This window comes from Ovis canadensis, chromosome 14, assembly GCF_042477335.2.
Source record: "Ovis canadensis isolate MfBH-ARS-UI-01 breed Bighorn chromosome 14, ARS-UI_OviCan_v2, whole genome shotgun sequence".
In the NCBI taxonomy this organism is placed as follows: domain Eukaryota; kingdom Metazoa; phylum Chordata; class Mammalia; order Artiodactyla; family Bovidae; genus Ovis; species Ovis canadensis.
The window spans coordinates 34,837,677-34,855,712 of record NC_091258.1 but is presented as its reverse complement, the minus strand read 5'-3'; the positions used below and the strand labels follow the sequence as shown (position 1 = coordinate 34,855,712).

General features: G+C 32.6%; 1 protein-coding gene across 5 annotated transcripts in view; it reads right to left on the bottom strand.

Annotated features, from left to right (window-relative positions):
* The window catches only part of CHD9 (chromodomain helicase DNA binding protein 9), a 159,227-nt gene that overhangs the window by 76,872 nt on the left and 64,319 nt on the right, over positions 1–18,036 (bottom strand). For 2 of the 5 annotated variants that reach the window (XM_069549831.1, XM_069549832.1), the window contains exons 1-3: positions 15,772–16,793; positions 14,281–14,612; positions 1,811–1,922 (exon numbers count right to left, since the gene is read on the bottom strand). In XM_069549831.1, the coding sequence (XP_069405932.1) occupies positions 1,811–1,922; positions 14,281–14,612; positions 15,772–15,801 (474 nt within the window). In that variant the 5' untranslated portion in view covers positions 15,802–16,793. Of the gene's footprint in view, positions 1–1,810; positions 1,923–14,280; positions 14,613–15,409; positions 16,794–18,036 lie in introns of those variants that run through there. The other 3 variants (XM_069549830.1, XM_069549829.1, XM_069549833.1) reach the window with 2 other exon arrangements.

The window sequence follows — 18,036 nt, the reverse complement described above, 5'->3', positions numbered from 1 at the left end:
GCCTGAAAGAATCGTTTTAACTCACAAAAATGCACATTCAGGAAATTCTTTACAAGAAGGAATGAGAGCCACATACTGTAAACTGCTCCCTCATTCTATGAAGATTTTTATCAGTCTATGAGCAATTTGAAAACTGATTTCACCAAAACTTACATTCCACTACAGCATATAGATATATATTCAGCAAAGAGAAGTAAGGTGCTACTCTTACCAATTAGCTTTCTCTGTTATAGAACAGTTTCACTACCTTAAAAATACAGAACTAATTTGAATGTCCATATTTTAGGCCAATGTGGGTTGCTTTGGCTTTCTTTTTCTCCATAGTATTTTCCAAAGGACAACTTAAAAGTGACAAGCTATTTCTTCAAATTTCTTTTTTCTAACTTTTCCTTAATGTTTTAAAGGCTTCAATCAACAGCACTTTACATAAGAGGTCGGAAACATTATGTTCTTAAATGACTAAACATTTCATTATGATAACATACCATTTGTTTCCTATCATAGACCTAATAAAATGTGCTAAAATGTGCTACAGGGGCTTAAAAAATAATTTAAGTCTCTAAATATAGTTAGATTGCTGAATTATTCTCTACCAGGTAAAAAATTAAATATCATAACCATATTTTTAAATTTTTCACTTCACTCTAAACCTTCAATTACTTTTCAAACCTTCAAATCTTGACAATCCACTGTGGTTGAAAACTACTTTTAGATATTTATACATAATTTATATATTAATATATTTAAATATATCAATAATACAGATTTATGATTGTTTACCAGAAAATATTTCTTTCCTTCTCCATTAAAATTTTTGTGTTAAAGCAAAACACTTGTCGAAGCAACCTAGTTAAGTACTGTGAAAGGCATGGAAGAAATATGCATGTTAACCTATTCTACCATTTCATTGTTTGGTAATTACATAATGGAAAAATGGCCAGCATTATTTTAGTAAAAATTTAACTACATTTTCTCATATTGAATAATGATAAGTTTGCCTAAGTTAAGGATAACATATGAAGAAAAAGCCAGGCCATATAATATCAGGAGCTTCAGTCACTGCCCTTACCTCAACTCTTGCAGCAGCCCAGGAGCCTTGAGCCACTACTCTCCCATTGGATAAGAAGCTGCATAAGGAAGAAGAAAGGCCATTCAGGGGCTTTCTGGCCCCATAATGCAACAACTGCCACCACCCCTACGGCCTAGGGTTGTACTTTAATTATTAGAGAGCAGAGGGTGGCCTGAATTATTATGACCTTCACTATATAATTTTTTAACTTCACAAGGTTATTTTGAATATACAGCTATTAAAAAAATAAAAAAGAAAAATGCACAGTATTGTTGTCTGCTTTAGGGGATTTTTAATATACCTGTTTATCTTTTCCTCAGTAGAAGCAGACCAAAGAAATTATCTCCAAGAATGATTCAACCCATTTGCTTTATCATTTGTATTTGACTTTTAAAATTAGTATCTCCATCATTAAATTCATTTAATAATGCTCTATAAGTACAGGGTAATAATATCACTAGATACTCGCCATGCTAAAAGCCACCAGGGTCTTTGGATTGTTACTTAAACTCTCTTGGGCTTCAGTCTCATCTTAAAACTGAGAGGGTTTGAAGAAGATGTGTAAGTTTCCTCCCAGGTCTAACACTGTAGGACCATACTGTAATAACGTTTTGTCATATAATTTCTATGAAAATAAAATGTACTTTTACCACTAAACTACAGTATAAATATCCATAAAACAATATTATGCTATCTAAATCTGCCAGTGCTTCATTTCTCAGAAAAAAATTTTATACTCACTTGAGAGTCTTCCTCTTTGAATGCATGCTGTGTCATCTGCTCTGCATCAGATATTTCATCTGAAGACTCATTCTTTCTCTTTTGTTTCTTACCCAATGTAATAATGAGTTTGCTGTTTTAAGAGAAAAAGAATAAACACTAAGATCTCTTTGTATTTCTCCACTTTTGGTCAAAGTAAGATCTCAATGATCAACTTTCTTCTGTTTTTTATCCCTTGAATGTTCAACTTTCAAAGATGCTATTTATCATGAAATAAAAAATGATATTTTCAAATGATAAACTCTATTCCAATGGAACAAATAGAAACCAATAATACAGTTAACATATTTCAAGCTTAGAAATAATAGTTAAATTCTATCTCTTATTTCTTTAGGCTCATGATTATTTTTCATGAGAAAAATGTCAGTTGATTTAATTATTTAAGAATTAACATAATTCATTTATTTTATTATCTTGGATAGATTTGCAATGAGGGATTCTTTTTCCTTCTACTTCTTTTTATTTCAAATTCCACTTAATTTCTTTGAATCCCACCTATTCTTCAAGTCTCCACTTGTTTCTACACTACAGCAGTTTTCCCCTTACTTAAACAATTAATAGTTCTTTGATTATTTCACTTAAGGCTTTTCTTAGCTACACTCTATCTTTCTAAAGAATTTTTATATTTCTACAGTATGCATACATTTACCTCTCTCTAATATATACACATATATATGTACATTAACACATATTGAATGTAAATGTCTAAAATGAAAATGTTTTCTATGTTTGTTTCCTGATGAAAGACAGAAATACGTAAGTACAGCCCACATTTTCTTATCTAGTTCAAGAGATGAGATGACATGATCACTATTAGGAAAGTTCTATTTTAGATATCTATATTCCAAACATAGAAAGCTTCCCGATTATATTCAGTCATGATATATTTGAAATATATCAAAACTTTTTTCAATAGTTATTTACTAATGTGGGAAAACTTGAAGGTTAAAAGCATCTACTTTGAAATCATAATTTCAAAAATATAAAAGCCTGATGTCACCATTTACCTGTCTTGTGTGACACTGGGGAAATTACTTGATAGTGTCCTTGCCTGTAAAACAGGGATACTGCGATATCTGGAGCCATATTTTTGTTGAGAATTAAGTGGGATAATGTATGTCTGAGCACAGCTTTTAACACATAGTAGTTCCTCAACTAACGGTAACTACATCTAACTGTGACATGCCAGGCACTTTCCTGGGTTCTAGGATTTGAAGGTAAAGTCGATAAGGTTAAAGAGGAAGTCAGAACAAGATGTAACGTGAAGACAAAGGAAGAAATGCTTATATTTACTGAAGAGTAAAGAAGGCTTTACAGAAAAGACAATGTTTGAGACAGGGAACTGAAAGATGAAAGGGAGCCCAACAAGTAGTGAAAGAAAAGACCGGGTACATTCCAGACAGGGGGATACCACAGGATATGTGAGAATATGCAACAATAAGAACATGTTCAGTTCAGTTCAGTTGCTCAGTCGTGTCTGACTCTTTGAGACCCCATGAATTGCTAGGACCACACAAAGTATACTACAGGAAGAGCTGGGTCAAGGTCATAGAAGACCCTGTCTTACACACAAGGAGTTAACGTTTTAGTTTAAGGCCATCTTTAAGCTCCATAGGGCAGAAATTGAAAAGAAATCTGTCTTGCTCACCGCTGACAACAAATGGCATGGAGATATTTTGAATGGATAAGAAACAGTAAAGCAACCAGAAGATGTAAGAATTTTAAACAAATTCTAGGGATGTAATGTACAGCTTGGTGACTATAGATAATAATATTGAGTTAAACATTTGACAGTCACTGAGAGAGTAAACCTTAAAAGTTCTTATCACAAGAAAAAATATATATAACTATGTGAGGTGACAGATGTTAACAAACTTATTGTGGTAACAGTTTCACAATATATACACACATCAAATCACTATATTGTACACCATAAACGAATACACTGTGATATGTCAATTACATCTCAATAAAATTGGGGGGAAAATAATTTTAAACAAGGAAACAATGCAACTAGAAGGAAATGAAATGTAAATGAGGGAAACCAGCAATAAGGATGCCAATTTCAGGTGAGAAATGAAGAATGAAATACAGGACCATGGTAGGGTGGATGAAGAAGTCAAGAAAGATACATAATTTTTCATTTTGGAAGCAGAAACAGTAGACTTGGTTATTGACTGGATAATGGGATATGAGGTGAGGAAAAATTCTAGAATGATTAATTCCCAGGGTATTCTCGTATTGGCTTGATCACCACTTTCAACGTGATAATGGTAATTTTTACTTGGTTATCTCACTTGTACTTTTCTGAGTATGTGAAATAAATGACATACAGTAAACATACAGTTTACACTGAAACCAGGAAATCAGGGAAAGTATAAAAGGATACTCTGACACAACATTAAGGAACTACCCACAGTCATACTCTATCCCCTCTGTTTACACAGGTCATCTCTCTAAATTCCAGGCCCTCTTCCTTTACTCTGGTTTCTCTCCTAAAATAAAAATCTCCCTTGAGGTAATATCTACTATTAGTTACCACATCATCTTGTTCTTCCCTCCTTATCCACAGCTCTCGGAGTCACTTATACTGTTCCTTTCACTCGTCAATCCACTATCATCAGAACTCTAAAAACAACTTTCCATATTCAGAGCTTCCATTTACTCAATGTTTACTGAGTCAACCTCTGCTGACTTTATATGCATTCTCTAACTTTGTGTTCATATAGTTCTGAGAGGCAAATTATACAAGAAGAGGAAACTGAGGCTTAGAGAAATTAAATTACTTGTTTAAAGTCATATCGATAGTATGCCTCACTCCAAAGACCGACCTCCTAATGTTTAAGGCCACCAGTGACCCTTGTAATGCTAAATCCGACGGAAATTTAAAAAAATTTTCTTTACTAACACATAACTAATTTTTCCTGGTCTCCACCCTCAGATTCATGATACAACATTCTTCTGGTTCTCACTAAACTTCTTTGGCTCTTCTTTACTTTGAAGAAGTAATCCATTTTTCAGCAGGATTCAGTTTTGTTTTTTTTTTGCCAGTCCTTTAAACTTTGGTATTTCTCAAAGTCGTGTCTTTAGACTTCTTTCTTCTCTACATACTATTCCTAGGAAATTTAATCCATTCATAACAACCACTTAGAAGCTGAAGATTCTCAAATCTGTTATCTCTCATTCAGACCTTTCCTCAACTTCAGATTCATATAACCAACTGCTGATAAGACATATCCACATGGATATCCCACAGATATGAAAATCTCAAAATGGTCCCAAATGCAATCCCTCAGTTTCCCTTAAAAAGTGTACTAATACTACAGTATAATGCAAATTCAGAGAAGTGCACATATCAAAAGAGTATATAGCGCAGTGAGTTTTCTCAAATTGAACATAAATGTATAACCAGCTCCTAGATCAAGAAACAAGACACTGGTTTCCCAGAAGTCTCCTATCATGCTTTTCTCTTCAAGTAACAATCTCCTTCTGAGAGTAACCTTTGTGTTACTTCTGATTATTTAATATAACCTAAGGCACTTGGACAGGTGATCTTCAATGGCAAGGTAAGGGATAACTCAAACTAAAAATGATTCATAGAAATACAGTTTTCATGCACTCCCTCATCTGCTCTCCATCGCCAAACTCAAACATAATTTAGACTGGTTTGTAGATGAGGACAACACTAGTGGCAAAAAAGCTGTTAATAATGACTTCCCATGAAATGCAGATCAAGGCCCATAAATACCCTTCAGTACAGTGCTTAAAAAGGCATTTTATTAGTGTTTGGTATGCTAAATAAATTCTGTATGTGAAATATATAATCTGATATGGTATCTATATTGCTGCTTAAAGACTCAAATCCCACTCAATAAAAACTTCAATGAAATCAGGAGCAGAGAGATTTAAAACTTTATGACTATGAAGAGATTGTACTTTGCCTTTCTAGTAGATAAAGTAAATAAGTTTTCACTCTAAGGACACTGAACTAAGCTGCTTAAATAATATTTTTATAAATAAACATTAACTAAATACTAAGTGCTAAAAAAAATACTAAGTGCTACCAAATTAGTCTTGAACACCTCTTTTTGGTGAAGGTGGATAAATTAGATATAAGTGTTTTAATACCTTATATTAAAAAGCAGAGACACTCCTTTGCCAACAAAGGTCCACCTAGTCAAGGCTGTGGTTTTTCCAGTAGTCACGTATGGATGTGAGAGTTGGACTATAAAGAAAGCTGAGTGCCAAAGAATTGATGCTTTTGAACTGTGATGATGGAGAAGACTCTTGAGAGTCCCTTGGACTGCAAGGAGATCCAACCAGTCCATCCCAAATATTCATTGGAAGGACTGATGTTGAAGCTGAAACTCCAATACTTTGGCTACCTGATGTGAACTGACTCATTTGAAAAGACTCTGATGCCAGGAAAGACTGAAGGCGGGAGGAGAAGGGGACAGCAGAGGATGAGATGGTAGGATGGCATCACCAACTCAATGGACATGAGTCTGAGTAAACTCCAGGAGCTGGTGACAGACAGGGAGGCCTGGTGTGCTGCAGTCCATGGTGTTGCAAAGAGTCGAACATGACTGAGCGACTGAACTAAACTGATAATACCTAAGGTAAACCTTCATTACATTATTTGAAAAATGTACTTACAAACAAAAATACCTTCAAAATTTATTTTTCTTATATTCTGCATTTTCTTCCAATATTATTATATAGGCCTGGAATAAATCTTAATTCATAAACTAACTATCATTAACCCATGGAAAAGTATTTTTCAAATTCTAACTTTGCAAGAAATATTTCAAATACAATAGTTTCCTACTAAATTTCTGAGGTCCAAATACTTACACACACGACCATTCTGTTCAAAAAAGCTACATTTCTTCTGTAGAAAAAAGGTTTATTCTAAAACTTGAAGTCATTCTTTACTGACATAATTCTGAGTTTAAAAAAAATATATTTTATATAAAATATATAGTTTATATATATGTGCACACACAAATATCCTATGGTTACTTACAAAGAACATTGGTTCTTAGAAATAATGAAGTCATATCAGTTTATTAAACATTCTAAAATGGTATATAAGGGATATTACAAAGAACAAACATTTGGTTAGTTTTGATCAATAATTCCTAAACATGTGAGTCAGGTTTCATTAGAAGCTTGTTTGTTAAAAATAAAAATTCCAAATCGAGAGACATTCTGCAAAATAAGGCACTTCCCAGGTGGCTCAGTGGTAAAGAATCTGCCTGCCAATGCAGGAAACGCAGGAGACATAGGTTCAATTCCTGGGTTAGGAAGATCCCCTGGAGGAAGAAATGGCAATCCACTCCAGTATTCTTGCCTGGAAAATGCCATGGACAGAGAAGCCTGGTGGGCTACAGTCCATGGAGTTGCAGAGATGGACACGACTTAGCAACTGAGCACTACAAAATAACTGCCCAGTATGCTACAAAGAGGAAAATGTCAAAGATTGAAGAATCATTCTAAAATGGAGGAGTATGAGGAGATAAGACAACAAAATGAAATATAAAATCCTTAATTGGATCCTGGCCAAAAAAATGGAACTGACACAATTTGCACTGAGCTGTAACTCAGTTAACAGGATTGTGTTAAGTGTTTACTTTCTGATTTTGATCATTGTGCTTGGGTAAAATATTATTAACATCTGAGGAAGCTGGGTGAAGAGCCTAAGGGAACCCTAACCTATTTTCACAAGTGTGAGATTAGTTCAAAATAAAAACTAACAAAACAAAACTCCAGATTTGTAGGTTCCAACTCCAGAATTCTGATCTAGTAAGTGGGATCCCTCATCAGACTTTATAAGAATTCTCACCAGGTTTCAGAACCACGGGCTCAAAATAATTAGTGAAGAAAACTCCAGGAACAAATATTCAGGATAATAAAACTATTCTATACTTACAGAATACTTAAAATTTCAAAGTGCTTTTGTCTATACCTTAGCTGACCCTGAGAAAAGTTCATATATAGGTGAGGCGGTCATCAGTCCCACTAAATAGAGAAACTTTAGCCCTAAAAGATAAAACAAATTGCCAAAACCACACGTCTAGTAAAAGACAAAGTCTCCTTACTCCTACTCTGCTATTTTCAATGTATCTTACTGATTTTAAAATAAAATGATACTATACTTCAACCAGTCACTAGATAGTTTAATATCAATAAATATACTTTAATGAATAAAGAGGATTATGAAACTACACTATGTTTTAGAAAATGCCACGGTTAAAGTTTGTTGATTTCTGAACAACCAGGGATATCTATTGCCTGTACAATGACAACTGATAGCCATAAATGTTATCTGAAGGAAATCAGATGGTCTAAAAGTAGAAGAAATAAGATTAAGTCAGTTAAGTAAAATATCCAATTACCAAAGAGCATGTCATTCCTCCATGATGAATTACAGAAAGTTTACTATGTTAATTCTAAAATAAAATGTCATTATAGGTACAATTTTCAAATAAATTAATAGTCTGCTTTTTAGAAATGTCACAAAGTAAAGCAACAAAGTAATATAGACTATAATGATAATAAAGACTTTAAGCAAGTTTTTTTTTAAAAAACATTAAAAGGATCTGTTATCAATGTTAGCAAACTGCAGCAACAAGTATCCAGGCATGTAAAAGAACTAAATATCAAAACATAGCTTGTTTTCAGACAGCAAAGGGCAATTTCAAACTAAGTATAAATCTGAACTGTTAATTCATTTGAAACACATACTAGAAAACCTCAGTGTTTATATACTTGACAGTTATATTTGATTTTCAGATGTAACTGATGCACTCATCTAAATCCTGCCCACGTGTTATTAGTAGAAGCCATGTAACAAGCAAGCTACATTCTACGCGGTGTCAATCTGTAATTGCCCCCTGTAGATCCTCTCATTGCAATAATTGGACAAACAATGAATCTTATCCAATTTAGTCCATTTGTTGTTATTAATGCACCCAATTCATCAAACATAGAGGAAACAAGCAAAACTACTATTTTACATTATAATTTTCTTTTCTTTGTAAGCCCAGTTGCAGGCACTGGGGCTATTTTTAAAATCATCAGATATATACATGTGTATTTTTTTAAGAAGAAACATATTTAACTTGATGAAATTATTCCAATTTAAAGTTCAACTCAAGACTCTAGCTTAAACTTGGAAAAAAAAAATCAAGTTTTAAAACGGTTTTTAGTTAATCTTTAAATTTATGAAAGGAGGACTGTATTCGAGGTTTTTAATAACGTGGATTATAAATTACTTCCTGTTTAGGGAATTCCCTGGAAATTCAGTAGTTAGGACTCTGTACTTCCACTGCAGGGGGCATGAGTTTGATCCCTGGCCGGGAACTAAGATCCAGTACATCATGTGGCATGGACAAAAAATACTACTAAATAAAACAAATAATCACTTCCAGTTTAAGATTGGGCATCAAGTTTTTCAAAATGTTTATTTCACTGAGGTGTTTCATATAAATAGTCACTAAGGTCCAAGTATTAGCTAATCATAGTCAGTATATTTATCAGCATAGTTTAATCCTTATTCTTTAAAAAATTTACTTCCCGTCTTTTAAAAAAAAAGTTTATGCTTAAAAATACTGACAAAATAGGAAAATTAAAATCAGATACTATAGTGTCTCTAAAGTACACCTTTCCTCTGCATATTGACATCTATGAAATCAAGATTCACTTAATATTCAAAGGTATGCCATAGTTTTAACTGTTAATATATTTTTTCTGACACATAAAGTAAAAAAAATAAGTGTGTCATAATCAATGACATTTTTGATTAAATGAAATAATCGCACATTATTTGCTAGTGATAAACCTTATAATACATCTTATATAAAGATATATGCATTAAAGATGGACTTATAAATCTTAAATTCATAATATATAAAGTATACATTAATTCTTTCTGCAGATGAATATTTCAGATTTTCATTGAACTTAAGTTTAGAAATAGTCAAATCAATAAAACATTTTATCTTCTTAACATTTAAAAATTATAGAACTTATACAGTCTACTAATGGCATGATTAACAATTAAAAATACATAATAAATTTATGCCACACATTTTTGAAAGTGCTTTCTTAATCATATGCTGAGAAACATTTAATTAATACATCTATATTTTATCCTAACACACACTAAATTCCTACTACTCTGAATGTTTGCAATCAGGGTCTCAGTTGTTACTTCCTGTGACATGTGGTGTAGCTGACTGAGCAGGCATGAACACCCACCCCTTGGCAGTAGAAGGGTGGCATCTTAACCACTGGACCACCAGGGAAGGCTCTCATTTGTTATTTCAGTAACACGCAATATAAACTGATAATTCCCAATTTCTGCTGATTCCTCTTATTTTCCCCTCAGATTTTGTTCATGATTTTCCCCTTATATTATTATTTAAATGTGTGTCTCTCTCTAGACACACATATGGATATACTTACATGTTTGTTTTGTTTAAAAATACAAACATACATATATAGGTATATGCATAGTAGGTAATTAATAAACGTTATTTTGCTTATCCCTTCTTGGGCGCTCAGAATGACAATCGCAAAGAAGGGCACAATGTAATTTCCAAATCTAATTAAACGTTTTACTGTTTTTCTTTATAACATGACACCCTTAATTCCAACTTGCTTTGATAAATATTTCCTAATTTAGATGTTTTCTGCTTTATCTAAAGAGAAATGCTACCTCTAGCACTTGTTAACTGCCACTCGTAACAACAGAAAGAATAATTATAAGTAATACAAAATAGTTTTTTTTTAACCTTTAATTGTGAAGGTTTTACCTCTACTGATATAATTTACAGGGCTATAAGAACATTTTTAAGTGTAAAAAACATTCTACTTGTCAGTCTGATCATCTAAAGCAAAGAAGTAAAATAACTGACAACATGGAAACACAGTTTAAATGTCAAGGCTATAAAACATAATAAACCTAAAAATGCTTCAATCAAATCTAAAAGCAAGCTATAAGAAAATTCTACTAGAAGTCTTAGAATGAATTTATTTTAGAATTTACTTTATCACTACTAAACCATTAATTTTGTCCCTGTGACTTAATGAAGGATTAGCTTGCCATTTCTGATTTTAACAAACCAAATGCAACCATTTGGCATCATTTAAAATTTAATCTTCAATTGATTCATTCTTTTCATAAAATTCATTCCTTTCCATTCATGGAGCTTCTATTAGGTAACAAAGATCACTAAAGAAATACCCACTCTTCCATCTGAAAGGTGGCTTTTTATAACCTGACTGCCAAGATCATGAAAAATGTCAAAGCAGAAAAAGTCCTATACCTCACTCTTCATTTTACACCTGTCATTTCCATTTTAACTCACACTATCCCTTCCATATAACCATGTAATTCCTTTCAAACTCCGAGCACGTTTCAAAACAAGATTCACCTGTCCTAAATGCCACTCTAGCTAATCTGATAAACAGAGGCATACAAATAAGAAGAAAATATTAGTAAGTTACACTACTCTCCTTCTTATCAGTTTTAGCAACTGTTTGTTTTCATATTGTCTTCTTGATTTTTAAACTCATCTTATTCAGGAAGAGAGCCTTAATAGAAAGAGAACCTAGGCAGATAGGTGAGAACTTAAGTTTCAAACAAGGGGCATAGCTCCTGGCCTTGGGTTTTTCCTTAAATAGCTAAATGCTATTTATGTTTTCAGAAAATAACGGCTAACATTATTTATAGGTATCGTTCTATATGCTTTAAATGTTATTAAATCATTTCACCCTCAATATAACACTATAAGGCAAGCACTACCATTATCCTCATTTTATGTATGAGTAAACTAAAACTTGGAGAGGTTAAGTATTTGTCCAGGGCCACACTGCTTTATAAGTGATAAAGGGGGAATGTGAATAAGTACATCTGGTTCCAAAGTCAAAGCACTTAACCTCATTATCATACTGCATGCCCAGTCTAACTCAGAATTGCTGTAAAGATTAAATGACACTATATCAAAGTCTCTGAAAAGGAAACTCTATTCCGCGTATTTAAAAAGATTAATCTATGAAAGTGACAGAAAAAATACAAAGGTTTCACGGAAGCAGAGGCAGTATTGGTTTTCTTCAGATTAGTATTAGTATATAATAATTCCTAGATTATAGGATACCACATATGTGCATTAAATGAACAACTCTGACTATAATCATAACTTATTATTTACAAATTTAGTTATTTTTGAAATTTATGTTTCATTAATGAGCATTCATTAATGCTCATGGTTAAGTTGCAGCACACACTCCCTTTAATTTTATCTGATATCAATCACCTGATACTAGCAAAAGTTCGATTCTTTTAAAATGAAGAAAAACAAAACCTTTACAAGAAAATATTTAATACATCATGAAATACTATTAAAATGATGCAAATAAACTTAACTATTTAAAGGACAGTTGGTTCTTCACAAAAATTTAAAAACTCAGCAAATTCAAATAATACAATGCAGTGGGCTAACTGGAAAGCACAGTAATGAAATATTTCAAGTGACCATTACAGAACTCCAGGTTGTATATGAATTTCATTTCCATCCATGCTTTTTCTTCCAACATGAAAGTAATCTTTGGTTGTCTAATAAAGATGATCAAAAAACTGCTACACTCCCAGTAGCTTAATAATATATGGGCAAGCTTCAGTTCTACTTGCCTGCAACTTATAAATTCCTCACCCACTTTCAGCAAGTGATTTTTCTACCGCTTACTCAATACCTGACCATGGAAATATCTTTCCAATACAATTCTGACCTCTTCTCACAAATGCTCTCTCTATAAAACAAGTGCTAAATTGATCATGCTGTACAATATTAAAATAATTTATCATTACTAATCTATTTCTAGCAAAAATACAAATATCACAGACTACTCTAATATATTACTATCCCCTACCATATTAATCTACACTTTTAAAAAATCCATGTTTTTATATTATAATTTATTATTTCTAATTTCCCTTTATATATTGTTTTTTTCTCTTGAACCAGGTTCACCTGTTATCTTTTCCTTCCCTCTAGTTATCCTCCCATCCCCCCATTTAAACTTACTGTAACTCTTGAAGGTTCTCTAAGGTTTCCTCTTATGATTATTTTAAATATCCTTTCAAATAGTACTACTACTTTGTCCATATCCCTGTACAAGTTAAAACTGGAATATTTTAATCACAGCAACTTTAGTACATTAAAGGATTATATAAGGGGTTTCCTAAATTAAAACTAGACAAAATATTGAAATAAGATGCCTTCATTCCAAAACCTTTAAACATAAAAGGAACAAAAATCTAAACTTCAAATTTCATGTTAGCTATCTGCAAATAAAATATAAAATCAATAATATTAATTATCTCTCTATTATACCAACAGAGCCCACATTATTTAAAGATTTGGACGGAAAGACTTCATGACCTAATGATATAACTTAGTTTGATGGTTGCATTTAAAATGCTATGAATAAACTGTTATAAAATTTAGTTCTGAATATCTATATAATATATAAATGATTTCTTAAGCAAATGAAGATTTTAATAATAATGAAATTTCTCCTTTATTGTGTACTCTTCTATGTGGACAAAAGAAAATTAAATACTTTATTAAAATTTCATATAAAGCCTTCAAAAATAACCAAATATTCCCATAAAAACAAGTCTAAACTCTGTTGGCCTTAGATTAGTTTTACCCTTGCATCCCTTGCATACATAAAATAAACATACACATAAAACAAATAATAGTTATTACATTTTATTTTTTGAAAATAAGTAGTCAAATAAAAAACACCTAGGATTAATGTACCCTCCAAAAGCAATTCTTTATCCTTATAATTCTCTTGGAGCATTAATCCTCACCTGGCCTCTTTATTACATAAAGTAAATCATAAAGACTATAAAGAAGTAAGTCTGTAAGAATTGAGAGCTGCTTATTGTTGACTTAAATGATCTTAGTTTCCTTGCCATTCCATTTATTTCAAAGTTGTGGGTTTATGAGAAAATATTATATTTCATGTTTCCAAACTATAAAGTACCCAGTGAAGTACAACTAAGAGAGAAATAAATCTATAATTATAAAGAATTTCAAGGCACTTTAAAATTTTAAATAAACTTGGAACTGGCACAGCAATGTGGATTTTTTTTTCTTTTTCTGTTTTATATATAAAATATTTTCCTATTCTAAATTCTTTTTACTAACAAAAAGGTATGTTCACATGTCAGTAAATTCAGTAAAATTCTGGAATATTATTAATACCTAATTCATTCAAAAAGGCAATGAGGTACACAACTTAAAACTCCAAAGTGAGAGTAAACACATCACACGCAAATCAAAAGTAAAAGATTAGACAGACTGTGCTTTTACAAAAACTTCAAAGGAAGAAGATTTAATTCTTAATCAACTCACCCAATTTTTGTCTTCTCTTTTAACTTAGAACAAGTTTTTGTTTTTTTGCTCTCTTTGTCCTTTGGCTTGGATTTCATCCTTCTTCCTTTCTTTTCCTCTTTTCCTTCAACTGAAGCACTAGGAAAGTTTTCAGGGCTCATTACTCGTGGAATATTGCGTTCCCCTCGCTCCTTCGCTTTTGCTATGGCCTCTGATATTATACGATTAGCCTTTTCTTGCTTGCTTTCTGATTCCACCTTTTTTCTCTGCTTCTTCTCAGACATGATCCTCACCTGGGTATTCTGCAACTTAGTGTATGTCCCAGAACCATCACTCTTCTTGGAAGATGGAGGCTAGAGAAATCAAAATAATTTTTACACAATATATAAAAGTACATTTAAACAATTAACACACACAACCAAAACTTTAGAATTAAGCTTAAAGAAGTAAAATACATAAGCAAATATGTGTGTTACAGTTTAAAATTAAAACACTTTGCTGATTTAGATATCAGTCTAGGTATAAAATAAAAAGCCGAACTATCACTTTTAAAAATGAAGATTAAAGAAGGGTAATACAGATTCACTGATATTTTCATAGCATTCTTAATTAGCTGATTCAAATTTTGCCCTATAAATACAGCTAATCCAAATTAAGTCATATAAATATTCTGGGCATTTGGAATAAGTGTCTTCTTTCCTCTTCATTCCAGAACTCTGAAAATTATTAACAAATTTAAAATATCAATTTTCATTTAGAATGACTACTCCCCATAGTTTATTATGATTTTTAGAAAAACAAAGCCTCTCTGCTTTACAAGAAACTGGAACTAGAACCTGAAACCATTTAAATCATTTTAATGTGCAGTCTATGCAGCAATATAGCTAGTTAGTAGACAAAACCATACTATAAATTAGAGAAAGTTTTAGTTCTTCTGTGAAAGAGTTAAATGAGGATTTTTTTCTCTTTCTATATCATAGTATTTTGCTCAAGCAATTCTGGAAAAAAACAAATTTATAGTTTCACGTTAAAATTATTAATATTTTAGCAATATCACAGGAAGCAAATCAACAGCATTTAAAAAATAATATCCTCTTCAAACACGCATACATCCACATATTCTTAGATCACAGTTTTGTTACATTCTTACCCGTAAACATGCCTCTGACTACAGCAAGGGAAAAAACCACCAGGAATTTCCAAACACATTTTCATGCTGATTCCAGTGTGCTTCACTGGATATCTTTTCTATACCTGCCTCATCAAAGGTTTCATAGCAGTGCTACAGCACTGAGAAAGGAAGGAGGGTTTAGAATCGCTCACTAAAATGCCACCTTAAGGCCTACAGGCTATAACAAATAACCAAGACGCGAGAAAACAGCAACAAGCTCAAGATGGCGATGCAGTACGACTCCCGCAGCAGCAGCCAGTAATAAGGAAGGTTATTCAATCCCATTAGCCTTTTAGCCCAAAGAACCCCTCCTCCTCCCACTCATTCAGGCTTTCACTTACCCTTCCTCTTGGCCTCTTCACTGAAGACATTTTTGGCGTCAGACAAAGGCTTGCCCTCTGCTTTTTCACCACCCCAGGCAGTGCTCAAGAAAAAAGCATTGAAAGAAGATTCCTAAATGGCCTATTTAGCAAGCTGCAACCAAGAGATGCACAACCCTCCACAAATACACATTGTGATTTATCAACACATTTCTGCCTTGGCAAGTTTATATCCACTGTTCATCCTAATTAGATATGAAAAAGGCGTAAACCCCTCCTAAAAAGCTGAGTTTCCTCAATAGCTGTAAGCAGATAGCCAGATTCCAACAAAGCACAGAAAGAAATGAATGCACAAAGCATCAAAATGCATCAGCATGAATATTAGAGATGTCGTTAAAAATACTGACTCCTTCTGCGGAAGTAGGCCAGCAGATGGTGCTACCAGTTATTATTCCATTAGACTCTGCAATTTAACCCCCAATGGACTGTTCTTCCCTCCATGAAACATATTTAACTCTCACTCTACCATTTCCTGTAGTAAAGTTTTTAAAAAATATACGTAAAAACTTGATTTCAAAAAATTATTTGAAAACGAAAACAGTAGTGAAGTGGCTTTATGTAGCTATCATCATTAAAAAAAGAAAGTCCAATGCAATTTTTACCAGAGAAAAATACTTTTCTCCGTGATACTCTAAAATACTTAAAGCATAAACACAGCTGAAGAGGAGTGAAGGGTTAAAGAGGAGGTCATGCAAATGGAACACATAACAAGTCACTTCTCTTTAAGAAATTAGATAAGGTCTCTCATTATTCTCCTAACAAAAAGCTAACAATGTTATTTTTAAAACAGAGAACTGAATCTATTTTTATTTAAATTCTAAAAAGAAGCTTAAGATTTTCAAATGAACACATAAGATCTGTCTATAAAGAATAACTAATCCTACTTAAAATTTTCTCTTACTTAAACCTGAATTCATACATTAATTTATTTTCCTAACCTCAAAAAACTCCTAAAACATTCCTGACCTTTACTCTCCACATTCTGTTTCAACTAAACTGTTGAGTTTTTCATATAACAATTTGAGTTTTGGTCCACTGCTAAAAGTAAATAAGTAGCAAGTCATCCTGAATTTGATAATTAATACCATTTTTCTCCTATAAAATACTGAGACTATTTTAGTAGAATGAAATAGCTAAAACAAAATTTTCACTGTTTCAAAATTCACATTTACCTCTTTCATTAATGCCATTTTTTCAACTGGTCTTGGCAGATCATCTGACATGTGCATCAAAGAACCTCTTTTTAGTTTTCTTTTTTCCTTTTAGGCATCAAAGCTCACGAAATGGAGCTACATTATATGAATAGTATCCTAGAAAGACTAAAGTAAAGAGCAGGAAAGGCTATTAAAGGCATAGGATCATTAATGGCAAGAAAAGGATCTTAGTAACCTGAGAGGTCATCTATGTAAAAATCATAATAACCAATAATAATGGCTAACCCCAAATGCTTATTAGGTGATAGGCACTATTCTAAGCATTTTACATGTAATAATCAATTCAATCCTGAATAATAGGGTAATAGTGATAATGGAGAGGAGTAGCAAATGGGAGAGATTCTTACAGTAGTATTTCAAAATGAGAGACTTAGGGGCACAAATAATTTTTAAAAATAATAATAAGAGCTAACACATTTCATCCTTACTATGTTTTAGGCACTATGCCTAATATGACATACACATGAACAATGTGGATTTAAACTGCCTGGGTCCACTTATATACAGATTTTTTTCAATAAATACTACAGTGCTACATAATCCACGACTGGTTTCATCCAAGGATGTGGAACCACAGATATGGAGGAATCATGAACTGCAAATACGGAGGAATCACATAAAGGGAAAACTGACTACAAATTATAATTGGATCTTTCAGTGAGTCTCTAACCCTACACTGTTCCAGAATCTACAGTACAGCAACTCAGTTAATCTTAAAAACAACCCTACGAAGAAGACCAAAATTCAAAGAGATGCATGCACTCCAATGTTCACTGCAACACTATTTACAATAGCCAGGACACAGAAGAAACCTAAATGTACATCAACAAAGAAATGGATAAAGACAACATGCTACAAATATACAATGGAGTATTAGCCATAAAAAAGAACAAAATAATGCCATCTGGAGCAACATGGATGCACCAAGAGACTGTGATACTCAGTGAAAAAGTCAGACACAGGAAGATAAATAGCATATGAGATTGCTTATTGTGATCTTAAAAAAGGGTAC